Source organism: Eurosta solidaginis, chromosome 1 (genome assembly GCF_040869045.1).
Source record: "Eurosta solidaginis isolate ZX-2024a chromosome 1, ASM4086904v1, whole genome shotgun sequence".
NCBI classification, from domain to species: domain Eukaryota; kingdom Metazoa; phylum Arthropoda; class Insecta; order Diptera; family Tephritidae; genus Eurosta; species Eurosta solidaginis.
Window position 1 is genome coordinate 327492459 of NC_090319.1, and position 26224 is coordinate 327518682.

The 26224-nt window shown below is 36.2% G+C and overlaps 1 protein-coding gene across 12 annotated transcripts in view; it reads left to right on the forward strand.

Annotated features, from left to right (window-relative positions):
• Window positions 1-26224, forward strand: part of Ace (Acetylcholine esterase) — a 374783-nt gene that overhangs the window by 263728 nt on the left and 84831 nt on the right. For all 12 annotated transcript variants that reach the window (XM_067762076.1, XM_067762071.1, XM_067762074.1 and 9 more), the window contains exons 8-9: window positions 8905-9047; window positions 24890-25039. In XM_067762076.1, the coding sequence (XP_067618177.1) occupies window positions 8905-9047; window positions 24890-25039 (293 nt within the window). The remainder of the gene's footprint in view (window positions 1-8904; window positions 9048-24889; window positions 25040-26224) is intronic.

Consider the following 26224-nt stretch of genomic DNA (forward strand, 5'->3'; position numbering starts at 1 on the left):
TTTTCCTTTGTATTCAAAGCAGAACTAAACTTATACTTAAAATAATTTGCCTTGGCCAGCCTTATGGCTTTGTTTGCAATAAGCCGAGCTGTTTTAAAGCAGCTATGCGCTTCGACTGTTTTGTACCTTTTCCACCGTGAGTAGGCTTGGTTACGAAGGTGGATAAGGTGTTTTAATGTAGCATTGAACCAGGGGATATTCTTGTATTTAAGTGTTTTTATTTTTAGTGGAACGTGATCATCGAATAACTTATTTATATTATCCTGCAGAAACTTTGTCTGGTCATCAACCGATGTTAACGTACGAATCAAGCTCCATTCAACCGACTCAACGGACTCAGCAAGGGAATAATAATCTATACTTCTGTAATCGCGATACGCGAACGAACTTGGCCTACATGATGTTTGGAAGTTGTAGTTTAGGAATATCAGGTCGTGTTTTGAGAAGCAGGAGGCGGATAGTTGCGTGTAGTGAATCATTTTATGAAGATCATTGACAAAAAATAAATCTAATAGAGAAGAGTTAGTATTTGTGAAATGCGTTGGTATAGCACAGTTTGTGGGAAAAAGTCCCAGAGATTCCATGTTTTGTTTTAAAGTGGCATCCACCAGTAGGTTACTATTAAAATCTCCAGCGATGATAATATTGTCATAGTCTAATAGTAACGATTGAAGAAATTCAATAAACGCGGAAAAATCTATTAGTCGATTCGGTCTATATGCACAGCCGATAAGAAGCCTACTATTATTATCAGAAAACATATGAACAAACACATATTCCACAGGATCACCTGGACTAGAACAACAACACAATTTACAGGACACACTACTTTTTACATATATCGCAACACCACCACCATGACCACTTCTATCAACTCTGAAAAGTTGGTAGCCATTTATCTTCACCATATCATTTCTATGAAACGAAGAAAACCATGTTTCTGAAACACATATGACATCAATATCGGAGCCTTCTGACAGAAACCTCAACTCGTCAAGCTTTTTATAAAGGCTTTGCGCATTGATATGAATAACTTTCAGCCCGTTGGCTTTTTTGCTGACTATGCGCAACAAAGTAGATAGACAGTCTTTGGAACTCGGGGACTCATTATCGGAGACCAACATTATAAAAATAATTAAGTGAATGATTTACACTGAATTTGGCTAACAACATAATTAATGATTTTGTGATGTTGTAGGTGGAGAAAAAGACAGAGAAGGAATAGATTAGAAGAGAGCAAAGAGAAATATTTATTAGCAGGGGGCTGTTAGTTAAGCCTTTGGTGGCCCTCCAGGGCGTTGTTCGCAACCGGCGTGACGTCTTCACGAAAGGAAGTATTGTTTTCCAGGTCGAGACTCTCGAGAAAACTCAGGCTGGGGACTGCTTCGGGTCGGTCGCCGAATTTTCGCTTTATATGCACCACACCCCGCATTGTGAACACCGATGAAACCTTTTTCCTCTTCTTTAGATGGATCGCAGCCTTGAAGATCTCATAGTTGTTTTTGGTCAGCGATGCATTAACAAAGATAGGCTCATTGGAATTTATTCCCACATGCACGAGTCGCAGCCCTTTGGTGTTGTTGTGGCGCCTGAAGCTCGCAATCGTTTTCAACAGCGTATTTCGGTCCGCAGGTGTGTAAAATTTAATGATAACGGCGGGATCAACCGTACCGTGGGGTAGTTTGCGTTTCGGCCGAAAAACACTTTTTAGGGGGGGTGGCTGTAAGTTTAGCGTGAAGCAGAGGTGGTGGAAAATCTTTTGTAAGTTTTCCCCTTCCTCGAAGGGAATCCCATGAACTCGGACGTCGCATGCAGCAATTTGGAGTTCTTGCTTGGATATAAAGTTTTCCTGCTTACATACTCTCTGTTTTAGTGTGGCTATTTCATTTTCAAGGTGCCCAATCCTCTCAAACATACCCTCCATGCGATTAATTCTACCACTTAACTCGTTTAACTCCTTCTTCAGGCCTTCAAATTTATCTTCCAGTTTTCTGCATGTAAACTCCATCATACGCTTTTCTGCTTCCATTATTTTATTGGACAACGAGTCATTGTACTTTATGAGTCGTTGGTCGATTGTACGGATGAGGTTAGGAGATGTATCGCTTAGACGAGGAGCCTTTTTAATTGTTTCAGCTTCATTGCCCAAGGTCTCGCCACGACGCTTTCCAGAATTTTGAGACATAGTGTTCCAAAAAAAAAATACTCCAAAAAAATAGATGAGTTGGAACCAGGTGGCAGCACAGGCGTAGATGGTATAATTTATTTTAGGCTATCAACCGGTAGATGGCGCGAATGCGATTGTTGAATTACTGAAAGCTTTCTGCACAGGAATTGGCGGGAGATTTTCAGTTGTTGGTAGCTATGTATATTATCAAACTTTCTTTGTTGTACCACTGTTGTTATTGTATTATGACAATTGTGATTCTCATTAAATTCACTACAAATTATGAGTTTCAGCTGCACTCCGTGCTCCACACTTTGGGAGTTGCTAGAGATTTTGATACTTTTGAAAGTTTATCTTAAATTCTCGACAGAAATGATTAAATTTTTGAATTATTTACGCGCTCACTTTTAAACAATACTTCACACGAACAGAGTTGCCATTATGTATGAAAATCGAAAGTTTTTTTTAACAAGATGCCGATAACATTTCGACAACAGATAATAAGTTTCTGAAACTATATTAATACTCTTCGATAACAAACGGATAACTCGTCGATGATAAAATAACTGTTAATAAATTAAATCTATATATATGTACATAAAAAATTAAAATTATGTATGTAGGTATAGATCGAGTTGCGTCCTAAACGGATCGACCAATCACAACCAAACTTGCACAACCCACTAGAAACCTTCCAAGGAAGGGTCATAGGCTAAAAATAATATCGATATATAAAAAGGGGCGTGGCACCTCCCATGCAAAATGAATATTGGGAACTATATAACTCTGAAGGTATTCATGCTAGAATATTTAAATTCAGTAAGGAGTTATATGAGATCAATCCCTAACACCCCCAAGAAAATGTGAGTGGGGAAGAAGGGGGCTTGGAACCTACCATATAAATGGAATAATGAAAATTGGTAAGGAGCTATATGACGTTAAGTCCTAACAGCGCCAGATATATGTATATGGAATTGCAAAAAAAAAAAACAAGACAAATGGGACTTTCAAAATTATGGCTGCCTTAAAAACCTTGGTTATTTCAACACTTAAAGATTTATTGCAGAGTTGTGTTTGGCTGCTATTCCTTTAGTATTCTTTTGGGGTTTGTTACTTTTAGGGTTGGTATTTTTGGATGCGTCTGGGGGAATCGGAAAAAAAATGTCTGCTAAATTTGATATTAATTGATGTAAGAGCAAAAAAGAGAAATCACTATGGCAGTTGCTTCCTCAGGTACCGCGGATATCCTTTGTGTGGTGGACGTACTACTCACTCCGCATTTAAACTACCACTATCCGCAAACATCTGATAGGCCGATGTGCAACATAAGCAAACAGTCAGGCCAAAGTGATGGTGTGCGATGTGCGCACCGTAACTCATAAACAGTTGCTGCAAGTTTTAGACCGAACCCTTAAGGATTTAAGGTGTAATGATCATCCCAAAGGTGGTGCTTTCCTGTTACTTGCTCGAACAGCCGCAGTTAAAGTAAATATGTGATTATTTTATATTGGACCAGGTCGTAAAGTTTAATTATTAAAGTATGGAGCTTTTCGCCCGATTTTTTTGAAATAAAACAGTCGCTTATTTTATCTTCTACGCGTTTCCATGCATATGCGCGTCTTCCTCAGGAAGGTAAGTTAACAATTATTTAAATATCACATCTGGGTATAATCAATGCAAAATTATATATATAAAAAACACCGCACATCTTCTCTTGTCCAGGCTCAAACATTTTGTGATTTTTCGTCTATAGACGGCTTACCTTACAAAATCTACTCTCTTTATAAATATGAGAGAGCATTTTGGCGGAAACACTTCAGCAGCAGCTTTTGCTAAACAACTTCCTGCAAGTTTTTGAGAAATTATGACATCACCTGAAACTTTAATAGCTCATGTTTCTTCCAAATATTGAATCTATATTTACAAACTATAAATGACTTTTAAAATAGGGATGTTAATATCACTAGAACCAAGACAACTTATCACTCTCTTAACAAAGTCGTGGAAGAGTCCCAAGCTGTGCATAGCCGATTGAGTTTATTAGCTCTTTTGAGCCATCAGAAATTTCTCCTCATCGATTGATCCTTTAAAAAGGGCCCATAATATCATAATATTTATGCTTCGTTATTTCGATTCTCCACGCTTATGTAGTGGGACAAGGCTTTTCATCACAACCCTTTTACGAATATCATTGAAGCAATTCATTTTATCGGAAAATTTCGAAAACAAAAAAGTTTAAAACCAAGGATTCCGTTTATACCGATAGATTTGTCTTTTAAATTTTAAATGCCTCAAATTTTCTATCTCTATCAATGATGCTGAAGGACGATGATTAACTGCGAATCAAGGGATTGATGAGCGCAATACAAACCGTTATAGCTTCAGAGCTTCTGTAACTCAATTGTCAACCTCACCTACGCGAGGGGAATCCTGTTACAAATATAAATATATCATACAACAACAGTTATTAGCTGTAGCAGAAGGGAATCTTACCAACTCATGTTTTACCCATGTCCAGTTACGCGTAGCCTGCATATTTTTATTGAAACGTGGGGTAAAACGAACGGGCATAAGCTAGTTAAGTATAATCCATAAAGTTTAGTTTAATTTAGTTTAATTAAATTTTTATTACTTTACTTAAATTTAATTTAATATATTTTTATTTAATAAATTTGTTTTTATTTCAATTTATTTTACTTCATTTTAATTTATTTATTTATTTACTTAAAATTTTCTTCTTTGAGGGTTTACATTAAATATCGGTTATAAACAACAAGATATTTAGTGCTATTTAATTCTATTAACTATTTACATTGGTTTGGTTTACAGCTATTGGTAAGATTTTCTATAAATAACTACATATGTATCAGATTTTTAAATTTATATAATTCGTCGTAGATTAGTGTATGCTTAAGAATTTCCTAACTATAGAGCTTGTCGATAAAATTACAGCCTTCTGTATCGCTCGTCGCTTTTCGGTGAGTTGAAGTTTCTCAAGACTACAGTTTAGTGATTTTGGGATAACTCCTGTTGAGGATATTATAATGGGAATTATGTCAACTCTGTGCAGTTTCCACATCTCCTTAATTTCGTGTGCTAGAGTTTGATATTTTCTGAGCTTCTCCGCATAGCACTCCTGTAGGTTGTGTGTATTTGTAACACCTATGTCTATTACGTAAACCTGATTCTCCTGCTTATTTACGATCTTTATATCAGGTCGGTTATGTGGCATGGTTCGATCTGTTAGAATAGACCGGTCCCAATACATTTTGAAAGCGCTGTTTTCTAGCGTTGCATCTGGGGTATATGTGTAGTATGGGCATTCCGCTGTAATTAGATTATAACGCAGAGCTAGTGTTTGATATACGATCTTTGCCTTGTTAAATATTCTGTAGCCGCCAGTGTAACACATGCACCGGTTATGTGTGTTGAATTGTTTCGGGATGTCTTTGGCATCGTTTACAATTATCATTTGCAATAGGAGCTCGCATTACATATTTGCAGTGGTTCCTTGTTGCAATAACCTGGTCTTGGATGGCCAGCATGAACCCCTTGGTTTCAGCGTAAATACCAGAGTGACTTAACCACTCATTGGATGCTGATTTGTCCACTTCTGCATGTTCCAGAGCATATGGGTGTCTTCCATGAATAGCTTTCATTTTCCACTCGTGTATCAGAGACTATATGTGCTCTCGATCGGAGGGGAGTTCGTGCATCGTAACATCATGCAGGTTTAGTGGGGAATACTTCAAATCCGCCTTGCATATCGTTTCTTAGAGGGGGCTGTGTTGGTTTTGGAAGTATATGCGTGGCTTATGAACACATTTCTTGTGCAGATGTTTTATATCTACCATGCCTCGGCCACCATCCTGACGTGGCAAGTAGAGGCGTTCTATCGCAGATTTAGTGTGATGTGCACCAAGTTTTGTTAGCAGCGTCCTTGTTGCTCTTTTCACGGTCTCCAACTCTGTGTCCGACCATTTGATTGTTCCGAAAGTGTATGTAAGTACGGGGATCGCGTATGTATTAATGGCTTTAAAAAGGTTGTTTCCATTTAAGCATGACTTAAGTAAGCTCTTGAGCCTATCCAAGTATTCATTTGTTGTGTTCAGCACTATTTCACTGTGCTGAATCCTTCGGGCCTGAAGCAACCCAAGGTATTTGTAACATTCGCTTTCAGACATGCCATTCATCATCTGGCTATCGCATATCTGAAAGTTGCGCAGTACAGGTCTCCCATTTTCTACACTCAGTCTACGGCATTTATCAATTCCAAATAACATTCTAATATCATTTGAAAAATCCTCTTTAAGCTCCAGCAGTGTGTTTCTTTGACGCTCGTTTGCGCCATACAGCTTAATGTCATCCATATATAGCAGGTGTGACAGTTTGTAATGCATCAGATGTGGAGATTTAATGGTAACTCCATAGTTGGTTTCTTTTAAGATGGTTGATAATGGGTTTAAAGCGAGGCAGAACCATAGTGGACTTAATGTGTCTCCCTGAAAGATTCATCTTTTAACAGGAATAGGAGCCGATTTTATGAAACCGTTTCTTTGACTTATATTTAAAGTAATTTCCCACAAGGAAGAGAGATGGCGCAGCAGTTTCTTAATATTCGGTGCTATCTTATATATGTCTTGTACTTCTAGCAGCCAGGAGTGTGGGACGCTGTCGAAAGTTTTATCGAAGTCAATATAGGCGGTATAGGTGTTCCTTTGCTTGTGATATGCTTGTTCCATAACAACCGAGTTAATGATGAGCTGCTCTTTACAACCTTTGCTTATTTTTGTACACCCTTTTTGTTCGCTGTACATGATTTCATTGGCCTCGATGTGGTGGTAGATTTTATCGGCCTAGCAGGATGTTAATACCTTGTACAGCGTACAGACACATGTAATTGGCCTATACTTGGATGGGTCTTCTGTATTTTTTTGGGTCTTTTTGAAGTAGATATGTTTGGCCTTCCGTTAAAAATGCTGGGATAATTAATCCTGTTTGCAGGAAAGTTGTATAGTGGTGGGCTAATGCACGATGTGTTGTTGTAAATATTTCAACCAGAAGTTATGGATACCGTCTGGTCCTGGGGATTTCCAATTATGTGCGTTGCGCACTGCTTTTCTCACATCTTCTTCGTTTAAGGTTATGTTGCTCATTTCGCTTAGGTTTTCCATCCTTCTACGTTCTTCTCCAATCCACGCGGTGTTTTTGGCATGCTCGCTATCCACAGACCATATGGACCGCCAATGTGCCTTTACTCGATGAATATTTGGTGGCTCAGTATTTTCATTAATTTGGTTTTCTCTAAGTTTCCTGTAGAATACTCTCTCAGTTTTTTGAAAGGACTTGTTTTCCGTCCTCCTCTTTTCTGATAGTAGATATCTTCGCAGGCGGCTCGATTTAACGGCTAGTTTTTGTCGTAGAGTGTCTAGGTATAGGACCATTGTGTCGTTTGGTGGATCTTGTCTGGAGTGCGTTTTATACTCGACTTTGAAACCTTCAAGCCATTTCAGAACTTTGCTAGAGCGATTGCCCTTTATGTATTGCGTAAGTCGACCGAGGTCAACCCTTAGCTTTTTTATTTGATTAAGCAGCCTATGTTTCCAAGGTTGGATGTAGGACTTAGGCTTACCGTATGTTTTCGGCGGACTAGCCTGCCGCCAGTGGAACGAATTATTGATGCTGCAGCTGCATATATTGCGGTCTGAAGTTCTTCAAATGAATTTGCGTTTTTTTGTATGTACGCTGGAAGGATTTCGGTGTTCATACATACAACAGCAATCGCCAAATTCTTCGTGGCTTTCTGCCTGGTTAAAATTGGTCTTAGTAGTGGGTCCGTACCATAAAACACTAGCAGAGCGCTTTGGAACTCAATTTTTAAAAATTTCATGCTCTCGTTTTCAACAATAACATTAACGATGGCCTCCACTTGATTTGATTCCTCCGTGCCTATATTTTCGATCATATTGTTAGCTATGGCATTTTCATGTGGCCTGATGGCTGCAGCCTCTATAGTTAATTCATTCATCGCTTCTTGTTTAAGTTCATTCAGCCTCCTGATATATATATATTTATTTCTTACTATTGCACTTCGTTGATCGCCTATCCTTTGAACTGAAAATTGAACATCTGGGAAAGCCCTTTGAAAAGCTTCGCGTAGTTTCGTTCGGTATCCACTTTTGCTTGTTTCGTTTTTAGTAATTATGTAGTGGCTTCGTATGATGTGCTCATACATTTCTTTAGTCCATTTCGTGCGTTGCCCAGGTGATGCCGCTCTTGTGGTTACCGAATGACTCGGTAAAACAGCCAGAGACGGGTCATGAATAGTGATTATTATGATTCGTCAATTAGTTGGTCAGGCAATCGTGTCCCGCATCGCCCCTGACCGTTGCGATGCTCGTCCGAGGCTTCCATGTGTATATTAGGAACCATTTTGCTCCCGTATGTGTGGTTGGCCTATAAGGGGTTGGCTGTGAAATGCGTGCTCGCCAGGCACGGAAAGAGAGACCCCTTTGTACTGCATTATCAAGTACTTGTTTATATATATATTAGCCTTTCTTACTAATTGGTGAAACCAATGATTATGCAGTTGGTTCGATGTGGTGTTGCTGCTTTCTTTTTTGCAACTAGGTGTAAAAAGATGACGTCCATAGTATAACTTATGTTAATACCTCTTAAGAATATATATATTTCAGTTTAAGAAAACTCAATTTTAACATATTTTTCCTTAATTACAGGCACATACTTTTTGCTATATGATTTTATCGATTATTTCGACAAAGATGAGGCGACAGCGTTGCCACGTGATAAATTTTTAGAAATCATGAATAATATATTTGCCAAAGTAACACAAGCGGAACGAGAGGCAATCATTTTTCAGGTAAGTAAAATTTATTTATTATAATGAAATGTCCACAAATTATTTAATAAATATTATATAAAGGGTATTTCTTCCATTACCTGCTAAAATGTACGTCTTCTTTCGAGGTTAGTTTGGGTTGGTTTTTGACATAATTTTCATTGTGAGGTGATTTTTCTCCCGCCCATTTCGAGATCGTTTGAGTATTGCTCACGAACTCAATTCGGAATAACTATAAAATGATTTCCAGAATATGTTCTGTTACATTTGGGCGCTATGTCGCGCTCGTTGCATTCTGGGATGGTTATAAGCATTGTTTTAGCCCATTTTTTGTATTTCCTAATTACCATTTCGAGATCTTTATGGGATTGTTTTCGGAATCAATTCGGATATACTTAAGAATCATTTTGTTATTGAGAAAGACAAATTAAAAACTCTTGTAGGATCATTCCGAGATCGTTTCAAGACTGTTTCCTGGTCTTCTCATGCTCATTTCGGAGCTGTTTCGGAAACGATTTGGGAAAATTTTAGAATCATTATTTTCTGTAGAGCTTCCGTACTATGTCGGGCTCACTTCGAAACAATTTTACAATTGTTAAATTCAAATTCGTTATATGCGGTAAAAATAAAAAAAATATATATATAAAATTAAAAGTAGTCCGGAAAGCCCCGCAATTATCCCGTACTCAAAACAATTCCTAAATATTACTGGAACTGTGGCAAAAACAACTCCGAAACAAACTTGAAATATTAATATAAAAATTAAAGGTAGCGCGACGCCAATGCAGAGATAATCTCCTCCTAACTGTCCTCGGCTGTATATTGCAATAAACCAACATTCTCTTGTCATTTTGTCGCGAGGATTTGAAGAAAGTGTGTACATCATCGTCCTCGTCTGCATTGTCGTAAACGTATAAGGATCTTTGGCCTTTTTCTATCCTCTGCAAATATTTCTTGAAGTACCCGTGCCCGGAGAGTTGAGTAACGTAGTAATTTACATCGCTAAAGCTTCTGATGCTCCATGCTTCAGCATTTCTTTAAAGTTTCGCTGCCCATCTGCCCCGTTGTTCATTTTCCCATCGTTCTTGCCACAACCTTGATATCTCTGCTCTGCTATCCTTGCTAAGGACTTTCATTTGCTCTTTATCCGTTCAAGGTTTTGCTTCCCATAATCTTCTTCTTTCCAGTGCTAATATGTCAAATAGGTAATGTTCTACTAATCACTTGTACGGCTGCTGCTGATACTGTGCGATAGTCGGGGGCTACTATCAGAGCTGCTGTCAGCTGTTCAGCTGCTAGAATCTCACAACGATATTTCATACAAAGTGTATGGCCCACAGTTTGCAGCATCGTGGAGAGAATATTGTCCATCAGAAGCGTCTATCTATATTTATGTTGGTCCTTCGATGTCATCAGCCTGCTTAGAAACGACACGTATTTAGATGCCTTCTCAATCCCATGTTGAATCTGAGCGCAATATGTTAGGCGGCAGTCTAACCTTATTTCTCAATAGTTGTTTATCTTCTTTCATGTTATATTTTTGAAGACGGCTTCAAAGCAACTTCCAGCGGTATACGTTTTTTAGGAGTATAAATTCTGTTTTTGTTTTTTGCGACCAACTGAAGTTCGCGCGAGTATAGCCACTCCTTTGCGCATATCATGACTAGATTAAGATTTACGGCTGCTTCCTCTATGTTTTGGGCTGTAATGACTGCAACAATGCCGTCTGTGTATCTAACTAAGAATCATCAATCATCTCAAGATTGAAAATTTCATCGAAACGTTCATCGTTCGAGAGGTCAACACCAAGAATTGATCACTGTGCTGCTCCGCATGGGACTTTCCTCTTATGCAGACCCTCTCAGAATTGACATATAAAGATGCGATTACTGAAGTAGCTTTTGATTTGGAATCGATAGCATATCATGTCTACCCATTTCGCGCTGTTGAAAGCATTTCTTACGTCTTAATTTGCAAGGAGGACAACTCGCTTGGATTTACCGTGCTATGCTATTTTTTTCGCTTGTAGGGATAATCGTCCTGTTTGTTTTATGGCGTCTGCGATATGTGGTTTTAGCAGCCTTTCAAATAATTTTCCGGCTGTGTCTAGCATGCTTAACGGCCGGTTTGCTGATGGTGAATTCAGGTCTCCCTTGTCTTTACCGATTAACACAAGATGCTTATTTTTCATGTTTCAGGAAACAATTCATCGCTTAGACATGCGTGTTAACATGGAATTGTTATAAAACAATTACTTACTTTGTACAACATAAGTACCATTATAGAGCTATTTTAATTGGCCTTTATGTACACATTTTTGGCATATTCTTGCCTTGAATGTTGGTGACAGTTGCACTGATTGACGTTGTGCGTAATTGTGCTGAATTGTGTGCCACAATTGAGTACATGTACCACATATCACATACTCGTGAATATTTAGCTACACACATACATACTTTCATACATACATATTTACGCATTGTGTGCATTTTGCATTTCATTCCAATAACACTTGAATCGTCATAGGCAACGATAAATCGATTGCTCAGAATTTCTGCTGATTGTCCGATTGTCTAGCTGTGATTGGTTTCGGCCATGGCGTATACTTTACACAATGCAAATATCTTTGCTCTTTTTCGTCGATTCTGAATAAATAAATACATATCAGGCGCTTATTGAAACCTCAACTGTAGCATGAATGCAGAAAAGCCCTGAAGGCCAAAAGTGTGGCGTTGTATGGTTATACTCATTGCGCTTCAGATTGGATTATTTTTATTGCGTGAAATTGGCTTTTATAGAGTTTTAATTGAGGAGGGTTCCTACTGAAGAAAATTGTATCCCAAATTATTTTTTAGTTGGAGGCCCATAAGTATGTTTTGGAGGCGAAGTTTGAAAAATGGTAATGGGTCAGGGTTGAAGTTAAACCATAAAAGAGGCAACTTACCCAGAAACAAATAATTTTGGGTTTTTTGAGAAAGGCTTCTTCGGCTCCTTATCCGTAACAAAAGATACAGGAAAATTATTATTTATTTCGAGAACGACACGAATTTTTGTCGCCGAGTCATTGACTTCTTTTTGGTTTCTTATCGGCTTGTTATAGCAAGGTTATAGATTTGTAATCGGTTTTATAATGAATTCATATCAAACCGATGAGTCGTCGACAGCAAATCAATTACTCTACGATAACGCATTGACAACAATCCGGCAAAAAATTAATAAGTTTACGGAATATAACCAATTCACTATCGACGTGAAACCAATAACTTTTTGATAACTTTTCGATGAATAATCCATAACTTTTCGATAGTAGATCGTTAGTTTTTCGATACCAAATCGATAACTCCTCGACGACATTCATATAACAAATGGATAACTTTCGATATCAAATCGATAAGTTTTTGATAATTTTTCGATAAATAATTGATAACTATTCGAAACCATATTGATAAGATTTTGATAATTTTTCGATGAATAGTATAGCTTCTTAATCGATAATCTGTGTCAACTTATTGATTAATTTTCGATAATTAATCGACCATTCTCTGATAATAAACCGATAGCTTTCCGAAACTCATTCATAACTTTTGGTTGGCTACAGCAACTAGCTAGCCGGACACCAAAGATCCGAGCCCAAGTAGCACACGGCGCACAATTTTGATACGTATTTCTCCTGGATGCTGCTGTTTTAGTTTGACAAGTCGGTATTTCGTTCTAATTATTTTGTGCGGAAAATGAATAAAAAAATGCTTGGCGGGATTTACCCAGGAGCAGATTTAGGCCAAGCTTCTCTTCCAATTTGAGTCGTGCTGTTTTTTTAATTTTCCCTACAAATTGGCGTGACGGGACTTACATGTCTTATGCCGACGGCAATAAAATTTCACCGCAAAGCTTGTTACGGCTAATATACACTCGGCCGCCACTGATATTTCTTTCAAGGCATTTAGCTACTGCCTCAAGTTCTGGCAGTTTATAGCTGCCCATAGTTAGAAATATGATGTGTGAACAGGCAGTGCGCGATTCTTTTTTACTGACCCCCCCGCCGCAGCTCACACAAGTGTTGTTTAAAGTGATGTCCATTCTCTGCGCATGCAAATCAAGCGGTAAGTGTCCAAAGATTTCTTTTCTTGACCTATTTAGTAGGTCCTCAGTTCTCCTTTTATCGTAATTCGGCCAAGGTTTGTGGTTATCTTGCAGCTGTTCGAGGAATAACCAGTTGGAGAGTGCTAACTTCTTGCATCTCTGGTATGTGTTTTTCTTTTGATTAATGTAAGCGGATGATGTTTCCCTTCAGAAGTGCTCCTGTCCTGGTAACCTCGTCTGTCCTCTCGTTGTCCCTGATGCTCCTGTGGCCGGATGCCTATATAATAAGTATTTTTACGAAGTAAGCTACGACTTCTTGCAGCTGCTGGCGGCTTAAGACGAACTTTTGGTCTTGATAACAAATTTTTAACTCGTCTATACTTCGTCGATAACACACCTACACCTACTTTCCTTTCCTTTCCTTTCCTCTCACCCTCTTTTATATTATCTTTTTCTCTCCTTTCCTTATCTTGCCTTGGATTGCTCATATTAATTATTATTGGATTGAAAAATTGCAATTGAAAAGTTTGCATATGTTCTTATATCCCTCCTGTGTTTTTGTTATTGCAATTTTTTCTGTATTGCTAGTTGTGCTCTTCTCTTATCATTTACTGGTATTATTTTGTTATTTTTTTGTGGCTTTTGTCCGGATATATAATGCGGAAGAACGTAATTTCCGCATCTTTGCTTGTTAATAATATGCAACAAACATTTACGCATGTAAACATTTACGTGTGTAGTGTGTGTCAGACATACCTATACAATTTATGACTTGTATTTTCTCAGTTTCATTTGATTGCATTGTAAATGCATAACCACAATTTATATACATGTAAATGCAACATTTTATTGCGTTATTTATCGATAGCCTAGTGAACATACAAAAAGTTGTGAGTATGAAGTACTTATGAAGTTCGATGTATAAACATACATACGTATGTGTACGTTGAGAGTACTTCGATAACAAACCGAAAACTCAACGATAGCATCCGATAATATGCCGGTTACAAACCGATAACTCATCGATAATAAGTCGGTAGTCGTCCGAGAAAAATTTTCGCTATCAAATTGATAACTTTTTGATGGAAAGCCATTTACTTACCGATAACTTTTGTTATCGATAAAAAGTTTTATATAACATTCGATAACAAATCATTAGCTCGTTAACACTCGTCGAAAACGTCATACAGCATCAGCTTCAGTTCCCGTTTCGGTTTTGACTTATACTCTTTTTTTCCTATCCCAACTGCTCTCACACAATACGCTTACACTATACTTACGTTCTGGATAACCTTTACATATTACACCTACATTCTGTACGCACTTATTTGTATACCCCCATACGGCGAACAAAAATGATTACACATCAAAAACTAGGAAATTTAATGTTAAACCATATTCAGACGGCACCTAATTGAGGCTACTTTGTTCGCTATGTGGCCTGTCCACACGGCGATGCATTATTCATCAGCTTTTCCTACAATGTTATTCCTGGCTATATTACAACATCATCACACGATGTTCCTGTAACCAATATGAACATTAAAACAATTTTTAGTGAATTATCATTTCTTTTTTTTTCTTGTTTGCGCGTTTGTCTTGGTCTTTCTTTCAGGTTTCTATAAAGTAACAGTCAAAATTAGAGACATAACAGGTTTTAGCTTTGTTCGCGACAAAGACCAGCATCAAATAATATCCAATGAAATTATTCTCTCTAAAATTCTTGTATGGAGTTTGACATAGTTCGGCACTTTGTTCAAGGTTGAATATAGATTAGGAGATTAAACTAAGCAGAAAGGAATCATGAGAACATCGTATAACGGATCTATCTGAGAACAAAGTTGACATGAAATGCGTCAAGTAATAAATGTTCCACGGTTTTAGGCGCACTTTATATTTATTTTATTTTTTGCAAAATTTAGGTTTTTAAGTTAAAGGAATAGCCATTTAAGAGAAACCGTGGACGTGTAAGTTGTTACTCCCATACACACGCGTTTGAAATTTTGGTTTAAATGCTACACTTTTTGGTCTACATACACATATGACCAAACTTTTTTTGGTTTCAAATGCACACATTGCAAAGTTAAAAACAAAACGAGCTCATATGAATCAGTTTGAATATTTTGAGTTGGAATATTTTGGTTTATATTCTAGTCTCGAAAGTGCCCATTTTTTAAACTTCTGCACTAAAATTTAAACCTAAATATAATAAAAATTGGATTCATCTTCTCATAGTTATAATGTAGACCAAAAAAGTTTGAAAACGTGGTACGGGTAAACATTTTTTATTTAATTTTAATCTTTTCATCAAATAAAGTATATTTAAAGTAGCTGGACTAAAATTAAAACCAAGTTACCTTGAAAATTGCTTAAAACTATTAAGTGGTTTTAAAAGTAACATAAAATAATAAAAAAAATAAAAAGTTTTAAGTTAAACGGTGTTACTGAAAAAAATACTTAGATACATGAAGTACTAATTATACTAAAAGCTGGAAAATAATTAGGTAGGTCCTAGGTACTAGCCAACACACTCCTCATCAATATAGAGCGTTGATCAGACATTTAAATAAAACGTTGGACGCGTAAATTTTCTATTGATAGTCATAAGTAAGACCAATTTAACCTTAATCAGGTTATGCTACGCCTCACATTTTTAGAAATTTCAAGCGCCCAACGCTTTTATTTAATTGTCTAATCGATGCCCTAGAGTGAGGAGGAGTGTGTTGACTAGTACCTAGGACCTACCTTATTATTTTCTAGCTTTTAATATTATTATTACTTTATGTAATTATTGTTTTCAATAAAACCGTTTAACATAACATTTTTTTTTTAATTATTTTATTTTCAAGCTTTTAGTCTTTATTTAATTGGCTATTATTTCTCTCTCTACTTAGTTCATTTAGTGACGCATTATTACAAGGACTCTTTCCTGACAATTTGTTACAATCTAAGTCCTCAATACATAATCCTTCCAAAGACTTTACTCGACTCTGCGCCACGTATGTTTGTTCCTCCTCGAACTCCAAAATATTTTGATGTCACTTCTACCGGACTGTATGTAATATTTGTTCCAAATAGCAGCCAAGTCGGACATCATAGGTCGCTTTCTTTTCATGTATGTATTATTTGTTCCAAATGTGGACCATATCGGACCACAAATACGATTTTTTTGAATATCTCTATCCTTGCGCCACTTAGCGGCGATTTTTTTTTCATAGGTCGCTTTCCATTCTTGTATGTATTATGTGTTCCAAATATGATCCAAATCGGACCACAAATACGATTTGTTTTAAAATATCGATCCTTGCGCCACCTAGCGGCCGTTTTTTCATAAGTCGCTTGCAATTCATGTATGTATTATTTGTTCCAAATGTGGACCAAATCGGACCGCAAATACGATTTTTTTGAATATCTCGGTCCTTGCGCCACCTAGCAGCCGTTTTTTCATAGGTCGCTTGCAATTCATGTATGTATTATGTATTCCAAATATGGACCAAATCGGACTACAAATACGATTTTTTGAAATATTTCGATCCATGCGCCACCTATCGGAGTTTTTTTCTTATTATTGCATTGTCATCGGGTTCTGAACTATATTCCAAGTTTCAAGCTTGTGGCATATCGGGAAGTTACTTAAATTTCATTACAAAATTCGTGCCGGCCGGCCGTCCACCCTGTCAAGTCAGGCTAAATAAAACCGTTTAATAAAACAGTAAAATAAACTAAAATTTTGGACCGTGCATTATCGATGTAGATGACCACCTAACCCAATATAGTGATTTCTGGGAAATTTGAAATTCCAAAATAATAATGATATATACATCTATGGATGGATGAACTTATACATAACGACTACGTAAATACCCTGCAAAAAATTGGGCGTGTAAGTCCTGAAGAGAGTGGTCTACGATTGATATCTTTTGTCTACATTGGGGCTTAATTGATACCCCCTAGTTCCTTCATGATTACTTAGTTTGAAATTACATAGCCAATTTTAAGAAACAATCAAATAGCAACGGAATTCAAACGAATTGTTCAAGAAAAATTCGACGCCCTATACCGAACCTAAAATACTAGGACCATGTGTTGTTTAAAAGTTAAAGAAATTATTCAACTGGTAATAAGTCCCGTACGGGTAGCAAAAGGACTTGTCCGAGTGCACACTTAGGCGAAGAAATAAATTTGTCCGACAGTGCCCATGTTGTTCAAATTGAACCTGCCTTACAGATCCCATAGCGATACAAAGATGACGTGTCGCACGAAGAGGTGAAATTGTTCTCTCCATGTGACATTCTCAAACGAAAGGGAGCACTCCAACCCATATAGGGAGATCAATTCTGGCTATAGTCGCATATTCCTTTGCAAGTCATCCTAGACTAATGGCATTTTTTGCAAAGTAAATACAAATGTCACATTTTATTATATATATATATATATATATATATATATATATATACATATATATATGCGTACATCTTCTCTGCATAAAGGTATCACTTAATCAAGTGACAAACTCATACCAAGATTCTGTAGTTGTGGTTTTGGTTAAAATACTGCCTGTTAATTTCATCAATTTATTTTACTGAACATTAATTGGATAAATTATTTAATTGCCTTTGCTGAGTAGATTTCTATAGAGTATAAACGTTTAAATTTTTGATTATACTCTAAAGAAATTGCAATGATTTTTTTTTTTTTTTGCATTTTGCAATTACCATACAGGAAAAACAATCAAATTCAATAAGCAACTCTTTAGGAATCATTCTTAATGTGAAGTCATGCATTCAGAATCGGCATAAAATATGTTGGTCCCGTCCCGCCAATTTGTAGGAAAAACTAAAAAGAGTACGACTCGAATTGGAAGAGAAACTCGGCCTTACATTTCTTTGGAGGTTATTGCGCCTTACACATATTTTTTACGGGTTGAATTTAAAAGGCTTGGAGTCTGAAAATGTAGCGCTCTGCGCTTTTATTTACATCTCAAGGGCTTTCGATAACATGACACATCAAGCTACCGAACATGCTCCGATTGGGTGTATATCCTCGCCCAATGATCATTCTCTGGATGGTGTCCATGCTAAAAACATAAAATAAATAAATAGAAGGCGCGATAACCTCCGAGGAGATTTTATGCCGAGGTTATCTTCTAATTTGCGTCATGCTCCTTTCACTTTTCCTGCAAATTGGTGGGGCGCGCTCTCAAATCCGAACGAAATTTGCAAGGCAGATGAGTTTTCACTGAGAAGCTTTTCATGGCAGGCATACATTCGAAGTGTTTGCCAAACACTGCCGAGGGGTGACCCCGTTTAGAAAAATTTTCTTGTAATTGAAAAAACGTGTTTCTAAAATTTTGATGTTGCTTTGCCCGGGGCGTAAACACAGGATCATCGGAGTTCGTGCTAAAGGAAAGTAAATCAGTATTGAGATGGGAGGGACAACTGAGTCAATTGTTGCCTCTCGGGGATGCCCTCAAGGGGGTGTACTCTCTCCTCCCTCTGTAGTCGAAGATGATATCCTTCAGTTACTGAAATCCACAATATTTGACACACAAGGGTATGCAAATAACTTAGTCATATTCAACAATATCCAATAGCATGCAACAAGTCCTGTGAATAATAAAAAGGTGGTGTGATACCAAAGGTCTGTCTACAAATCTTAACAAAACTGTCGTAGTGCCTTTTACAAGGACTTCCCATGCCATAACCATCCCTAGGTGGCACCTAAATCCGATTTTCTGGAAAAATATGGGGACCATCTCCCAAAATGGTATATCAGTCATTATATAGCCAGTAGTCAACTATTTTGTTCTGAATTTGGTGACCGAAGACCACTCAAAGCACAGCAATAGCATAATGAGTCAACGTGCATCGACTTGTTTGTATTGGCATAACGGGTACGATGAAAATATCCCCTGCTGATGCACCCAGTGCTTTTATTGGAATACTTCCTTTCCCTACTATAATAATAAAAAAAAAATCTCGTGTTGCTTAATGCAATGACTCCAATGCTCAGAATCTCACGGAATTTCAAGGGGTCCATTGCGGACAGAACTATTTAGGAAAGAGGGAATCCTTATACTGACCCTGAATCAGATGTATGGTACACGGATGAAACAAAATTTGATGAGGGAAAAACAGGAGCTGGTATTTATGGGACGAACTTCAAAAAATCTACACTAATGTCATGCTACCGCACTATTTTCCAGCAGAAATCCATACAATAGACGTTTCCGGTAGATAATGTGTACAAGGCGGCTTACCTTCGAAGAGTATTCTCAATATGTTTGACATCCAGGCAGGCTTGAGTGCCTTGCAGGTCTACACAAGTTATTCTTTGCTTGTGGATGAATGCATAGGAGTCCTAAATGGCACCCCAAAAATCGGATATGATGCCCGGGATGAACATGAATATAATAAACATGAAGCCCACCTAGCCAAGCAAGGTGCTATAACATCACTATATGGTCCAGAGCCCTTTTGTTGACTCACAAAGGCACATACTAGGGAAACGATATGTAACTGGGAAACTAAAGAGGGCAGACAACACTGGTTTGAATGACATGGGCAAAGATAGGCCAAATTGTGTATACACTCACTAGCGAGAGTATAAGCCAAATTTGTTTATCTAAGTGGAGAGGGCCCACGAGCTGGGAACTACACGGGACACTGTATTCTAAGATTTCTCCTAAGTAAGTTAAATCTATCCGAAGCACAAATCTGTTACTTTTGTGAGTTGGTTTACAATCTATGCGAATGCACCGCTCCGGCAAAGTTGAGACTTTCCCATCTAGGTGGCGTGATTTTTAATCCCTTAGTGATAGGGAGTAAAAAGCCTGAAAAGGTACTTAAATACAGTAATAGGCTGAAAGTGAAATACAATGGGTCTAAATAAAGTAGCAGTGCATGAAGGTCTAAAAATAATCTATATATTAATACGCTAACAAAATTTCCATACAATCAATTGACAGGCTGTTTCGCATACTTAGCATACGTAAAATCATATAAAAGTTATATGAATCGATTCGTATTGATCAGCCGCAGTGCATAGGCCTATTTTTGTTACAAATATTACTCTATTTGTTTTTAATTAATAGAAAAAGTTTTTTGTAAATTCGAAAATCTGTGCAACTATCGAAATTGCCATCTGTAGGACGCATTATGTTCACAAACCCCCCTGAGTACATAGCTCAAAATTCTCAATTGTTGCGTTGCTCAAATGTTTCATCTCTACATATGTATATATTTGTACACGCCAAACGGTGAGAGAACTACTGCTTCGCTCACTTTCTGTTGAAATAAAATATTGTTTCCCATTGTTTCCAATTAGCTATATTGGTTTGTACCAAAATCTTTAAAAAATTGTTCTAAAATAATTGTTAGCGCACAAGAAAACTTTAAAGAGAAGTAATAACTTAACCGGCCTATTTTTTTGGACAAATTTTACTTACACGTAAAAGCATAGGTCTTTATTTAACAGATTCTTTCTTTTTCATTTTAGGTGCTTTAAAAAAAAATAAATCAGAAATAATGGGTCAACTTTTGTTCAAACTCACTACATTTATTTATTTATAACAATTAATTGCAAATTTGACCCAAATGTTTTTTGCATTTCCAGATTTTATGCTCATTTTAGCTATAGCACGTTTTATAGTGAACAAAAAATAAATAAATTTGCTACAAAGATATTACATTAAAATTTGTATATTGTCTTTTATGTTAATTTATTTAGATATTTTTTATTTTATTTTATTATATTATCTTTTATTTCAACTTAGTTTATTATTATTTAAATGCAACTTGATTGAATCGGAAAATTTCACGTTGTATATTAAACGAAAAAAAAACGACCCAAAAAAGTTTTCGTTTTTAGGTGGAAATATTGCATAGGCAGTATATTACCCACTATCTATATATTAATACGCTAACAAAATTTCCAACAATCAATTGACAGGCTGTTTCGCATACTTAGCATACGTAAAATCATATAAAAGTTATATGAATCGATTCGTATTGATCAGCCGCAGTGCATAGGCCTATTTTTGTTACAAATATTTCTCTATTTGTTTTTAATTAATAGAAAAAGTTTTTTGTAAATTCGAAAATCTGTGCAACTATCGAAATTGCCATCTGTAGGACGCATTATGTTCACAAACCCCCCTGAGCACATAGCTCCAAATTCTCAATTGTTCCGTTGCTCAAATGTTTCATCTCTACATATGTATATATTTGTACACGCCAAACGGTGAGAGAACTACTGCTTCGCTCACTTTCTCTTGAAATAAAATATTGTTTCCCATTGTTTCCAATTAGCTATATTGGTTTGTACCAAAATCTTTAAAAAATTGTTCTAAAATAATTGTTAGCGCACAAGAAAACTTTAAAGAGAAGTAATAACTTAACCGGCCTATTTTTTTGGACAAATTTTACTTACACGTAAAAGCATAGGTCTTTATTTAACAGATTCTTTGTTTTTCATTTTAGGTGCTTTAAAAAAAATAAATCAGAAATAATGGGTCAACTTTTGTTCAAACTCACTACATTTATTTATTTATAACAATTAATTGCAAATTTGACCCAAATGTTTTTTGCATTTCCAGATTTTATGCTCATTTTAGCTATAGCACGTCTTATAGTGAACAAAAAATAAATAAATTTGCTACAAAGATATTACATTAAAATTTGTATATTGTCTTTTATGCTAATTTATTTTGATATTTCTTATTTTATTTTATTATATTATCTTTTATTTCAACTTAGTTTATTATTATTTAAATGCAACTTGATTGAATCGGAAAATTTCACGTTGTATATTAAACGAAAAAAAAAACGACCCAAAAACGTTTTCGTTTTTAGGTGGAAATATTGCATAGGCAGTATATTACCCACTATCTATATATTAACACCCTAACAAAATTTCCATACAATCAATTGACAGGCTGTTTCGCATACTTAGTATACGTAAAATCATATAAAAGTTATATGAATCGATTCGTGTTTATCACTTGCAGTGCATAGGCCTAGTTTTGTTACAAATATTACTCTATTTGTTTTTAATTAATAGAAAAAGTTTTTTGTAAATTCGAAAATCTGTGCAACTATCGAAATTGCCATCTGTAGGACGCATTATGTTCACAAACCCCCCTGAGTACATAGCTCAAAATTCTCAATTGTTGCGTTGCTCAAATGTTTCATCTCTACATATGTATATATTTGTACACGCCAAACGGTGAGAGAACTACTGCTTCGCTCATTTTCTGTTGAAATAAAATATTGTTTCCCATTGTTTCCAATTAGCTATATTGGTTTGTACCAAAATCTTTAAAAAATTGTTCTAAAATAATTGTTAGCGCACAAAAAAACTTTAAAGAGAAGTAATAACTTAACCGGCCTATTTTTTTGGACAAATTTTACTTACACGTAAAAGCATAGGTCTTTATTTAACAGATTCTTTGTTTTTCATTTTAGGTGCTTTAAAAAAAATAAATCAGAAATAATGGGTCAACTTTTGTTCAAACTCACTACATTTATTTATTTATAACAATTAATTGCAAATTTGACCCAAATGTTTTTTGCATTTCCAGATTTTATGCTCATTTTAGCTATAGCACGTCTTATAGTGAACAAAAAATAAATAAATTTGCTACAAAGATATTACATTAAAATTTGTATATTGTCTTTTATGCTAATTTATTTTGATATTTCTTATTTTATTTTATTATATTATCTTTTATTTCAACTTAGTTTATTATTATTTAAATGCAACTTGATTGAATCGGAAAATTTCACGTTGTATATTAAACGAAAAAAAAACGACCCAAAAACGTTTTCGATTTTAGGTCGAAATATTGCATAGGCATTATATTACCCACTATATTTATTATTAGGCTAACTTTGTTTGATTATATGCCCATTAATCGGATGCTTAGATCCCATAATCCTAATTTGTTTATGTCGCTTAAAATTATGAAATCAATTTTATTTTAGTAAATATGTTTGCGTGAATAATTTCAATGTTTTTGTTTCTTTTTTTTTTTTTTTTCTAATTTATTCTGCTTTGCTATATCTTAGTATTATATCGTTCACAGACGATATTTTATGGTAAATATGGTCATATATTCATCTCCATTTCATGAATATGAATGTTTACAAATTTAATACAAATTAATTACGTACATAGATCTCAATGGGAATCCCAACATTAAATATCCGAATATTAGAATCTTCATATTTCCACAATGATAACATTAAAACCCGGAAAAAGGTCCAAGTGCACTTATTGCGTTTTTATATGGATCTGTTTATTCACTTCACTTAATTTTTTCGCACTTTAAGTACTTTATTTTTTTTCTTTCATTTAAATTTTTTTAGTAAACTCTGCCTTCTTTCTCATTACATAATTTTTTTATATTTTTATTTTTTATGAAGGTATCCTCTATTCTATTCGAAATTTTCGTTTTGTGTCACACTTATGTACATACTACATATGTATTTATACAAAATTAAACTCGGTAAAGCGTCAATTGCATACCTAACGGGTGGCGTGAAATAGGCTAAATTCCGTAAGCACATTTCTTCGTTTTTAACTAAAAGTTCGTGTTTTTGAATTATGACACTATTGAAGTAAATGGGCGATATATGTATATGGGAGATATAGGCCTACTGGGGAACCGAGCACACAAAACTAACTTCGGTAGCGCCCCAACGGTTTGGAAAAACATATTTTTCAATTTAATGTGGCCACCGTGGTGTGATGGTAGCGTGCTCCGCCTATCACACCGTATGCCCTGGGTTCAACTCCCGGGCAGATCAACATCAAAATTTTAGAAATAAGATTTTTCAATTAGAAGAAAATTTTTCTAAGCGGGGTCGCCCCTCGGCAGTGTTTGGCAAGCACTCCGGGTGTATTTCTGCCATGAAAAGCTCTCAGTGAAAACTCATCTGCTTTGCAGATGCCGTTCGGAGTCGGCATAAAACATGTAGGTCCCGTCCGGCCAATTTGTAGGGAAAATCAAGAGGAGCACGACGCAAATTGGAAGAGAAGCTCGGCCTTAGATCTCTTCGGAGGTTATCGCGCCTTACATTTATTTTTTTTTTTTAATTTCACCTTAATTCTATGCCAGTTTCTTTTGATTTTACATATTTTTTATATTTTTGTTTAAGGAGCTCCATACCAAAAGGTTATAATTACATTTGAAAATTTTGTAGAAAATTTAAGAAATTTTGTCTGTTTGTATGATTTTTAATAATCGGGGATTGCCCATATTGCTTTTTTTTAAATGTATGAAAACATTTATTTGAAGCAATTTTTTAATTTTATAATTTACTATCGTAGGGGTGCGAGTTCGACTCCCACTCCCGGGAGAAAAGGCTTTGAAGAGATTTACAAGGTATAATCGAAACAGCTGTCGCCTTGTCCGTCCTGATGTCACGTTGTTTAAATTTTTCCCAAATTATTAAATAGAAAATTTAAGAAAATACAATAAAAATTACAATATCTTAATGAAAAATTTAAGTAAGTTAGACCAGTTTGCCATATTTCCGCTCACTGCTTAACTATTAACGCATTATTTCACTACCCGCAACACTGGATGCATAGAACGAGTTGAAAAAAAAAGGATTGGTCGAATTTCGACCACAGGCGATACTAGTAATAATTAATGAACAAAATTAGGATAATATTAAATATTTTATTTAGCTTTTCATTTACATTTGCACGTTTATACATGCATAAACTAAATTAATTAACATACATTTACATATCTATGTACTTTTTCTTATTTACAGCACACCAGTTGGGTTGGTAATCCTGGGTTGGAGAATCAATACCAAATAGGGCGAGCAGTGGGCGATCATTTCTTCACCTGCCCAACCAATGAATACGCACAAGCTTTAGCTGAACGGGGCGCTTCCGTACATTATTACTATTTTACACATGTGAGTAAATTAAATGCTTATTAATTAGGCTTTCATATCTCGACAGTTCGGGATGAATTCGGGACTATTTGGGCAAGTTCGGGACTGCGTTCGAAATTATTTCGCAAATATTTCTAGACAACTTCAAGATTTTGGGACCGTTTCAGGATTGTGTTTGGAATTGTTTCGGAACTGTTTCTACAATACCTCAGGTCTAGTAAGGGACCGTTTGGCGTTATTTTTTGGGAACCTTTTTAGAATATTTAAAGACTTTCTTGGACTATTTCGGGACCATTTGCGTAAAAATATCACCAATACTATTTCGTAACTATAGAGAGAATTTTAGGACTATATCGGATCGTTTCGGAAATGTTTTCAAAGCCATATCGAGGCTGCTCGAGAGTCTAATCTGCTATGAAATATTCGTTACCTACCCCGATACTTTTCAGATTGTTTTCGGAACTATTTCAGGCCATTAAGGTATTATTTTGTAAAAAAAATATTCCATTGGCATTGGACCCCGCCTTTTTAATGATCTATCCTTCTACTCGTCATTTCGACTTTGTCTCCAAATTATCACGCGATGTTTTTGTGATTGTAAGAAGATTATTTTCTGAATTGTCTCGGGGTTGTGTAGCGCAACCCTTTGAAGGGGTTGCCAGTGCAGTTTATATCTTCTCCAACTCAATTGTCAACCTAATCGTAGCAAATCCTGTTTTTAGCAGCTCATCACCGCGCTACCCATCCTACTCACCAACGCCCACCGATTCACCGATTCATCATCTACGACTCGCCGGGTATCGCTTCCATAAACCACCGGTTGTTTGGAAGTCAGTCCACCGATTCGGCGTCGCAGATACCCATCGCCTGTCCAACCATTATAGCCCCCACACTACAGAACGATAAGACACTAGTTCGTCACCGCCAACCGATACACTGTCCCCCGAAACCCAGTCACCGTTCACCGATTACACCTGCAGTTCTCCATTGCCTGTTACCCTTTCTATCAATTAGCAGTTGGTTACAGTTCACGGTATGTGTACGTCTAAGCCAAATACCACCAACAAAGTAACGTGTACTCATTTAGAAAGGAAATAGGTACCTTGTCGACTCTGGAGTGACTGGTACTACTTCAGCCCTCGACGAAAACCACTTTACGCTTTGTACTTTGATCACGAAAATCTTTCATTAGCTAGTCTGTTGTGG